This window comes from Triticum dicoccoides, chromosome 7B (assembly GCF_002162155.2).
Source record: "Triticum dicoccoides isolate Atlit2015 ecotype Zavitan chromosome 7B, WEW_v2.0, whole genome shotgun sequence".
Classification (NCBI taxonomy): Eukaryota; Viridiplantae; Streptophyta; class Magnoliopsida; order Poales; family Poaceae; genus Triticum; species Triticum dicoccoides.
Window position 1 is genome coordinate 532,226,245 of NC_041393.1, and position 10,664 is coordinate 532,236,908.

At 46.7% G+C, this 10,664-nt stretch overlaps 1 protein-coding gene across 1 annotated transcript; it reads right to left on the reverse strand.

Moving 5' to 3' along the window:
* Positions 1 to 6,803: 6,803 nt before the first annotated feature.
* LOC119337903 (NADH dehydrogenase [ubiquinone] 1 beta subcomplex subunit 9-like) lies at positions 6,804 to 9,066 on the reverse strand. The gene is made up of 5 exons (XM_037610146.1): positions 8,837 to 9,066; positions 8,716 to 8,757; positions 8,524 to 8,605; positions 7,509 to 7,564; positions 6,804 to 7,070 (listed from the first exon to the last, which is right to left on the reverse strand). The coding sequence occupies exons 1-5, from the start codon at positions 8,960 to 8,962 to the stop codon at positions 7,032 to 7,034; spliced, it is 345 nt and encodes a 114-aa protein (XP_037466043.1). The 5' UTR covers positions 8,963 to 9,066; the 3' UTR covers positions 6,804 to 7,031.
* Positions 9,067 to 10,664: the final 1,598 nt, after the last annotated feature.

Consider the following 10,664-nt stretch of genomic DNA (forward strand, 5'->3'; position numbering starts at 1 on the left):
ATAGCATAAAAGGATACTTGAATAAGAATTTTTCAATGAAAGACCTCGATGAAGCTGCTTACATATTGGGCATCAAGATTTATAGAGATAGATCAAGACGCTTAATTGGACTTTCACAAAGCACATACCTTGATAAAGTTTTGAAGAAGTTCAAAATGGATCAGTCAAAGAAAGGGTTCTTGCCTGTGTTACAAGGTGTGAAGTTGAGTCAGACTCAATGCCCGACCACTGCAGAAGATAGAGAGAAAAGGAAAGTCATTCCCTATGCTTCAGCCATAGGTTCTATCATGTATGCAATGTTGTGTACCAGACCTGATGTGTGCCTTGCTATAAGTATAGCAGGGAGGTACCAAAGTAATCCAGGAGTGGAGCACTGGACATCAGTCAAGAACATCCTGAAATACCTGAAAAGGACTAAGGATATGTTTGTCGTTTATGGAGGTGACAAAGAGCTTGTCGTAGATGGTTACATTGATGCAAGCTTTGACACTGATCCAGATGACTCTAAGTCGCAAGCCGAATACGTATTTATATTGAATGGTGGAGTTGTTAGTTGGTGCAGTTCCAAGAAGATCATCATGGCGGAATCTACGTGTGAAGCGGAGTACATAGCTGCTTCGGAAACAGCAAATGAAGGAGTCTGGATGAAGGAGTTCATATCCGATCTAGGTGTTATACCTAGTGCATTGGGTCCAATGAAAATCTTTTGTGACAATACTGGTGCAATTGCCTTGGCAAAGGAATCCAGATTCGCAAGAGAACCAAATACATCAAGAGACGCTTCAATTCCATCCGTCATCAAGTCGCGGAGGGAGGCATAGAGATTTGCAAGATACATACGAATTTGAATATTGCAGACTCGTTGACTAAGCCTCTTCCACGAGAAAAACATGATCAGCACCAAGACACCATGGGTGTTAGAATCATTACTTTGTAATCTAGATTATTGACTCTAGTGCAAGTGGGAGACTGAAGGAAATATGCCCTAGAGGCAATAATAAAGTTGTTATTTATATTTACTTATATCATGATAAATGTTTATTATTCATGCTAGAACTGTATTAACCGGAAACTTAGTACATGTGTGAATACATAGACAATACACAGTGTCCCTAGCATGCCTCTACTTGACTAGCGTGTTAATCAAACATGCTTATGTTTCCTAACCATAGACATGTGTTGTCATTTGATGAATGATATCACATCATTAGAGAATGATGTGATGGACAAGACCCATCCATTAGCTTAGCATTATGATCGTTACAGTTTATTGCTACTAGTTTCTTCATGACTTATACATGTTCCTCTGACTATGAGATTATGCAATTCCCAAATACTGGAGGAACATCTTGTGTGCTATCAAACGTCACAATGTAACTGCGTGATTATAAAGATGCTCTATAGGTGTCTCCGAAGGTGTTTGTTGGGTTGGCATAAATCAAGAATAGAATTTGTCACTCCATGTATCGGAGAGGTGTCTCTGGGCCCTCTCGGTAATGCTCATCACTATAAGCCTTGCAAGCAATGTGACTAATGAGTTAGTTGCGGGATGGAGCATTACGAAACGAGTAAAGAGACTTGCCGGTAACGAGATTGAACTAGGTATGATGATGCCGATGACCGAATCTCGGGCAAGTAACATACCGATGACAAAGGGAACAACGTATGTTGTTGTGCGGTTTGACTGATAAAGATCTTCGTAGAATATGTAGGAACCAATATGAGCACCCAGGTTCCACTATTGGTTATTGATCGTAGATGTGTCTCGATCATGTCTACATAGTTCTCAAACCCGTAGGGTCCGCACGCTTAACGTTTGATGACGATTTGTATTATGAGTTATGTGATTTGATGACCGAAGTTTGTTTGGAGTCCCGGATGAGATCACGGACATGACGAGGAGTCTCAAAATGGTCGAGACATAAAGATTGATATATTGTACGATGTTATTCGGCCACCGGAAGAGTTTCGAGAGGTACCGGGTAAAGACGGAGTGCCGGAGGGGTTACCGGAACCCCCCGAGGAAGCAATGGCCTAACATGGGCCATAGGGGAGAGAGACGATAGCCCGCAAGGGGTTCCCCCCCCCCCCCATGGGGAGTCCGAATAGGACTTCCCTCTCCCTCTTCCTCTCCCTTCCTTCTTCCCCCCTTCCACCAAGGGGAATCCTACTAGGACTTGGAGTCCTAGTAGGACTCCTCCCTCTTGGCGCTCCCTACAGGGACGGCCGGCCTTCCCCTCTCCTTCTTTATATACGGGGGCAGGGGCACCCTAAAACACAACAAAGAATTTCTTAGCCGTGTGCGGTGCCCCCCTCCACAGTTTAACACCTCGGTCATATCGTCGTAGTGCTTAGGTGAAGCCCTGCGCCGGTAACTTCATCATGACCCTCGCCACGCCGTCATGCTGACGGAACTCTCCCTCGTCCTCAACTGGATCAAGAGCACGAGGGACGTCATCATGTTGAACGTGTGCTGAACACGGAGGTGCCGTACGTTCGATACTTGGATCGGTTGGATCATGAAGACGTTCGACTACATCAACCGCGTTACTAAACGCTTCCGCTTTTGGTCTACGAGGGTACGTGGACACACTCTCCCATCTCATTGCTATGCATCTCCTAGATAGATCTTGCGTGATTGTAGGGATTTTCTTGAATTACTACGTTCCCCAACATAAGCATTCTAGTGCTTCCAGAGAGACCAAACGACGATGATCCCAGGCGACCGTATTACGAAGCGAAGCTAGAGAGGTCAATATAGAAGATTGCAACAGTCGAAAGAAGCAGTCAATGCCTCGTGGCAAATTGACGATGAGCCTTAGAGCTGAGTAGACACCATGCCATACGATCCAAGAGAAGGGCTAGGTGATCAGGAGGTGATCCGTAGTTTTGATAGCCTGGTCACAGAATGCGTTAGCAGAATTGTGGGGGAGGCCAATCCGAGCGAGATGTGTGTTAGTCTAGCATCGGTCTTGGTGCGCGAGCCACAAGAAAAACTTGATACTAAGCGGCACCCAAGTCTGCCATGTAAGCATGGAATGTGGCGAGGTGGTGGGGCCGTGGAACAAAGTGGTGTAGCAGGAGCGCGCCGAGTAGCGGTCGTCTTGTGTACAACGCCATCGAATCTTGTCCGGGGCATTAGTAAGAGGGGTATGATGGACACGCCACCACAAATCAATGTACTGGACTATGGAAAGAGCACTGAGGGCGTCGGTGATGTATTGGGCCCAGGCACGACCATGCATCCCATCAACAACCGAACGCAGACAGCGCCGCCGCCATGAAATCCTCACAAACACAACTGGCACGAATTCCGCAACGGATTAGCCTTGAATCCACTGATCTGTCCATAATTTGTAAGGAGCAACCATCCCAAAGTTCCCAATCTGTGGAGGTGCGGAAGATGGCATGGACCTCAGGGTCATAGGGAAGGGATAAATGGCTCCAAGGATGGTCGTGATCTACATCCTGCAGCCAAATCCGGTGCGTGCGGAGAGAGATTCCGGTGCGATGCGGGTCTTGGACGCCAAGGCCGCCCAACAACAGTGGCATAAAAACCAGCCGCCAATTGGCAGTGCAGTGGCCAGCGACCGCATCCTTTCGCCCATGCCACACAAAGTTGTGAATTGCCCGCTAACTTTCTTGAGGATGGCATCATTGAGGACGATGGCCACAAGCAAGTGTCCAAGACTAGCATAGAGAAAATGCTGCAAGAGGTTAAGTCCTTCCCCTCGGGCAATTGGGGATGCTCTCTAGGTAGACAGATTCTTGCGCATGCGGTCAACTATAGCAGTATGGTTGGAAAGAGTGGATTCTTCTCACTTATAGCAGCAACCCAAGGTAAGTTATTGGGAATGCCTGAACCAAGCATGCCAGCTCGTTCGCAATGACCACATCATCCATAGGCACGCACTGGATGGGGTTCGTAGAGCACTTCGTGAAATTGGTGTGTAGCCCTAACGCACCTCCAAAGACGTGAATCAGGTTGCGCATAGCATAAGGTCTCTTGGGTCGAGGTGGCAAGATACGAGGACGTCATAGGTGTACAACGGGACACTAGAGGTCATATGGTGAGAAGTTAGCTGCTTAAGGATTCCAGCCTGAATCGCCCACTGGATGAGGGAATTGAGCACATCGATCACAATAGTGACTAGCATCAGGGACAGAAGGACGCCCTGGCGCATTCCCTTAAAGTTCCTGACGGGAAGGTCTAGAGATCCATTGATGAGGATGCGAGTAGATGTTGATAGAAGGATAGAGATCCACACTCTCCGGTGTGGGCCAAAACCCAGGTGGCGCAAAGTCTAAAGGAGAAATGGCTAGGAGACAGAGTCGAATGCACGAGCAATGTCCAACTTGAGAAGAACCCTCGGAAGCTTTCGATTGTGCAGGTGGCGGGCAGACTGCTGAACCAGGAGAAAAAAAATTCATGGATGCAGTGCCCCGAGATAAACACGCTTGGGTTAGCAGACACAAGCTCATCTAGACACAGAGTAATACAGAGAGAGAGAGAGAGAGAGAGAGAGAGAGAGAGAGATAGAGAGAGAGAGAACCTTGGCAAAAAGCTTTGCCAACAGAAGGGAGAGGAGGCATCAGGTTTCTTTGGCAAGAGGGTGAGGAGGGGATCATTCAGTTTGATAAACCCACGACCATTGAGCGTACAAATCTTATCGAAAGCCTCACAGTATCTCCCTTGATCACCTCCCAAGAAGAGCTCATAAATTTTGTCGTGAATCCATTGGGCCCAGGCGCTTTGCCAATTGGGAGTTGATTGATAGCATTCCAAATTTCCTCCTCGGTAAAGGGTTGCTCGAGGCTCGAGAGATCAAAAGAATGTGGGTTGATCGCCTCAAGATCAAGGGTGAATTCACGGTCGTCCGGGGAGCCAATAATCCGGTAGAAGTGGGTGAAGGCCGCCTCATCCATCGTAACCTCATCTGAGATCAGCTCGTCACCCATCTAGAGGATAAAGATTCTGCCCTCCTGTTGGCGTCGTGAGGCGTGAATGCGAAGGAAGGACGAGTTGGTCTCGCCGCTGCGCAACCAGGAAAAATGAGCACACTGTCGCATGATAGATCTTTCAAGAGAGGGCAAACCAAGGTAGGTGCACTTCAGCCTGCGGTGAAGCCAAGACACGAAGGCAGAAAGCGGTCGGCTAGCTTGAGCCTCATCTAGACGCACGATAAGCTCGTGCACAAGAAGCAACTGTAGAGAGATGTTTCCCTCTGTTTTAGTTCAACTACGAAGCTATCAAGCAGTCTCCTTGAGACATGCAAAGTTGCGTCAGAAAGGTTCAGGGTCCAGGTGGACGGAGTTCCACTCCTCCGAAACCACGTTGAGATAGACACCTAATTTAGGGCAGAACCGCTCAAAGTGGAAGCGCTTGGCGGCGATGCATTCAATGAAGAGAGGACAATGGTTCGAGGCCGCAGAAGATAGGCAGCGAAGTAAGCACTACGGTTGCATCAAATCCCAGCTAGGTGTGCACAACACCATATTGTTCCGCACAAGAGTAGGGTGGTCTTGCTCATGAGACCACGTGTAGCGGCGACCATGAAGCCAAACGTCGCGGGGGCTCCATATCTGCAATGAAGCGACGGAAGCAGTTGAAGTGTTTGGGCCATAGTATTTGAGAGCATGCAATACTCAAGACACGATAGGACTTTTGGAGATGAACAAAGCATGCGTGTTTCCAGGTATGTTTGGCTCAATTGATTGCATGCACTCGAAGTGGTAGAACTGCCATGCAGCATGGCATGGCCGCTCTGGAGACGTGGATTTGGCATGCACATTTTGGGATGTCTGGATCTTACAATGACATCAGTGTGCTCCAACGGTCACCTCTCTTTTCAAAGTTAGCCAATGGGGAATCGCCATCGATGGATTTACAAGCAAACGGCCGTACGTACAACATGGGCCACTACCTTGCGGATTGGATATAACCAAAGTGGGCTACTTTTGTGAAGCCAATTTTAAACCCCCCCCCCCCCACATGTTAAAAGAACTCTACTTCCATAATACTTAAGCCACTACCAGGAAAGATTTGAAAACGACTTTTGAGATTTTGCAAGCCCGATTTGCTATTATGCGAGGACCGACTAGGTTTTGGGACCAGGAGATCCTTGGTTGGTACATCATCACAACTTACATGACCATGCACAACATGTGCATGATCATTGAGAATGAGTGTTGAAAAGATATGGATTACACCTTCTATGAACTCATGTGACAACCGGTGCGGTCATGTAGAACGGAAGACCGAATCCGACGCTTTCTGAGGTGTACCATGACATTCGAGATTCCTGTAAGCACAACGATCTTTAAAAAGATCTCGTTGAGGGCTGGTGGATATGGCATGGGCAACAAGAGCACTAGCTTTATCTGTGTGTTCCATGTCACGTGTGATTAACTTTGTTGTCATGTGTGATGACAAATTTGTGTTGATTATGATGTTATGCATTGATGATCTATGTAATAATTTGATGTTGTGGATTGACGAGTTTGATGTTATGTTTGTACTATTTGTGTTTTATTTGTTTGGGATTCATTTGAGATAAATTTGATATTGTTTGTTTCAACATGTACGTAATTGCGGTGCCCTATTTTATCATATGTTGGGGGAGAACAATTTGTAATGCCTAGCCTTTTGGTCCCCTAAAACTGCTTTTGAGTGCCTATTATACATCACCTGTTGGAGATGCTCTTAACCCCACCCTCATTTGGGGACTACCAGCAAGGCCACCAAACAAATAGCAGCATATCGATGCCTGTGCGTTCAAACATTTTAGTCATGCATAACTTACTTGACAAAGAAAGCTTAGTAAATGTAAACGATGAACTAGCTGATGAGCACAAAATAGTTGCCATACAAGATCCATGATAAAAGAAACACATGGAAGGAGGCTAGTAATTTTATTTTGTTCTTAACAATCATACAGCAGCTCAGTTGCATGCTATCATCTGGAAAAGTGAAAGTAAGTCCTTCGCACTCCGCAGGTGCCAGGCTCTGCTCACAAATGCATGATTCTTGTTCATTGGTCTTCTTTGCCATAGTTGTAGATAATCTCAATCTGCAAAGACAATATACCATTTAAACAGTAGTGTAACAGTTTCATAGGCATTGCATGGTCAAGGCGAACTACATCAAACAATAAATATCATGAAATTTGCCTCTTCGGCAGCAGCATGCACGAGATGACTGGTTAACCAAGAAAATGGTCCAAAGTACTTTAAACGCTTCAGCAAAAAAAAAAATGAGGAGCTAAGCTTATAACACATTCTGGCAACAAACAAAAGGTTTAGTCAAAAAGTAGTCATCGTGCATTTTGACAGACAAACGCTGCACAAAGAAAACTGCTTTAATTAATCAACTGGTCAACTAATTTGAACTGAGATCTGCATAAGAATTTTTGTAAGATATCTCACATTAGAAGCTCCAAACACAGCACTATAAACAGAAGTACCTTAACAACTCAGATATGTTAAATAAATTTCATATATGTTCTTACCCCTTCAGGTGGAGGAGGGTTCCTTGTGAATTTAGTGCCACCAGGAGCCCATGGAACTGCAGAGTAGATACATTGCATAACCTCATCGATCAGAAGAATCACAGCATACCAAAACCCCAAAATCACATTTGTTAAACAGGTAACATAGGGTAAGAAAGCAATTGCATCAAAGGAAAGCGCACATGAGCAGTTTGTTACAGGTAGTATGATCTTAAGATGCTATAGTACCGAAAATAACCTATCTGAAAATGTGTCATTTCTTCACTTTAATCTAAAGCCTAAGTACATTATCTTCGATTATGAAATAAAAGTATGCGCAACAATTTTTATTTTATTTCTAAAAAAAAGGCTATTTTGCACAACAGAATGTGTATCATAAAGCTGAAGCAGCCTCTATTCTCAAGGATAAACTGATCGTAAATAAAGTTTCGCCTGAATAAGAATAGCGTGACACTGAAATGAATATGTAACAAGTCTGTACATTTCTGGCCTGAGAATGTTACGTTTGCAGTGAAGGTTAGCATTGAATACAACATGAAGATCATGTCACTACTCACTACAGCAGTTAGTTGAGACTAAACAACACAGCTCACGCCTCAAGCAAATATTGGTATCCTAAGATAATCTGAATTATTTCTTAGAGAGGAGGATACTCCTCTATTACTGAAAGCTAATAAGTAGTTCTACAAACCAGCAAAATGAAATAACAAGATAATGTGATGAATTAAGTGATGACAAGACATGTCTCCAAGACTCCAAGTAGCTCCACGCCTCTAACTATACACAATCAATCATTAAAAAATGCAGGCTTGAGCTCACAGCTTCAGTAAAACATACAAATTCATCGGGCCTGAGTGATCAAAAACATTCCCAACTGAATGATCAGTGACTCAATGTTCAACAGCGTAACGAAACAACTGCAAGTATCACGCTACATGATTTACCGCGCAGTATCGCATCCACAAACAGAGGCACCAACGGCGGGAACGAAGGGCGCAACCATTTCATGGCTTACCAATGTAAGGATCCGGGTGCTGGAAGTTCCTCTGCTGCGCCTCCGCGTCCTCGATGAGCCTATCGATCACGTCCAGGTTCTCCTGCGACACACACACACACAGGAAATCGATCAGAACACCACGGGGATCGGCGTCAGATGCGAATCGTCAACAAATAGACGAAGGGGGGAGACGCGAATCTTCAGTCTTACCACATTTCTGTTGGCCTCGAACTTGTCCCTGAGCTCGGACGCCTGCACGGGAGAAGAACACGGGGTCAGATCCGCGAGGGGGCGGGGAGATCGGGGGAGGGTGGGGGAGAGGGGCGCTCACGTCCTGGTAGAAGAGGTGGCGGTGGACGGCCCAGTTGAGGGTGTCCTTGAGCGCGCGGCGGTAGAGCAGCCGCACCCGCTCCTTCTGGCCCGCGCGCCGCGCCAGGTACCCCGCCGTCGTCGACATCGACCTCGCCGCCTCGCCCGCTCCTGCTTCTTCTCCGGAGTTTCTCTCTTCACTCCTCTGCGTTGGTGGATTCGGATTGAGGGGAGCGGAGGAGAGGAAGGGAGGGACCCGATCGGGAAGCCCAATTTGTTAGGTGGGTGGGCGATTAGGCCGGCACGCCCTTGTTGGGCTTTAATTGGGTCTTTCTAGACCGAGTTAAACGGGCTGGAGCAGTACGCGTTTTACTTGTCTCAAAAAAAACTAGGCCCTTTTTACTTCTCAAAAAAAATGAGGCCTTTTTAGGGCACTTGAGGCAAAAAGAATAAGAACAGTCCTTTCCGTTGCCCTATCATACAAAATTACAAAAAAAGGTAAAAAATTAGGCAGCTGTCGGCGTTCTGGGAACGGGGTACCCAGACTTGCCTGCCTGCGACCTGCAGCGTGGCTCAAGGAGTGGCCCAGTACGACACATCTTCGTCAACACAAGCTCAAGACCCTCGCGAGGGGCCAAGCCTCGCGGGGCGGACGACAGGAAGCTTCCTCAGGCGCAGCCTCGTCAGGCTGGCTCGCGAGGAGGCGGAGAGATCAAGGCGGGGTACCTCACGAGATGCCCGTGACGCAAGCCATGACGACCGAAGCCAGGCGGGCGCCAGCATGCGCAGTGTCCTTGTTTCCCCTTGGTGCAAAGGGGGCAAACACAGGCCAAGGCATCAGGCAAAGGTTACCGTTTCGGTGCAACGAGATCAAGACCAGCAGAACGGCGGGATGGAGGTCATCGTGGAGCCCAGGAAGGCGTCATCGTTAGAGCCTTTGGCAGGCGAGAACCAACTTTAGTCAGGATAAGTGTACTAGATGTTCCCCTTCAAAATGGCCAATTGTTGGCGCCCTTCCCGCTCAATATTTGGGAAGAGGCCCAGGGCCTTCCTCTATAAATAAGGCTAGCCACCACAGAGTAGAGAGACCAACACGAAGATCCACGGAGAGAGAGGCGACTGAACTCACCCAAGCAGTTCATCGCACCAGCTCAAGAACAGCTCCTCGCGAGGTTGTTCCCCTTTGTACTTGTCACGACCGGTTTTCCGAGTAATTGATTTCCCAGAAAATGGCCATTATGCTCACCAGCCCCAGGATAACTATTAGCTGATGAGGCACCAACTTGATACAGAAATTCCAAGCAAAGTACAAAATATGTAGTACAAGACCATTCTGGCCTGTGAGTACAGCAAATGGTTTCTAGTGGTTGATGGCGGAAGCGGTTTGTGGGTCATCAGCGTCTATGGGACTCCATTTCCCACAGGAACAGCTGACCAGGTTAACTCCTATCTTTGCGAGGCTGCTATCACCGTTGCTTAGTTTCCGGGGCTGTCGTCGCAACACTCCTCTCCAAGCAAGAAATCTGGCCAAGACAATAGCCAGGGACAAGCCAGTGAGTACTTTGAATATACTCGCAAACATTATGAACACTGAGATGATATAAACAATAATCATGCACTGAAATATTCTATGATCACATCGTCAATCATAAATGAAAATCTTTTATGCATGCAAGCAGGTTATTTATATGCAACATGAATATGCAATAATGGAATAGAAATATCATGCACCGACCGGGTGTCTGGAGCGACACCTCGAAAGGATTATGATATGAAGCATGCCTCTGTCGGGCGTCTGAGTGACACCTCATAGAGGGCTTGTAAAGGAAATATCAAGCATGCCACAGTCG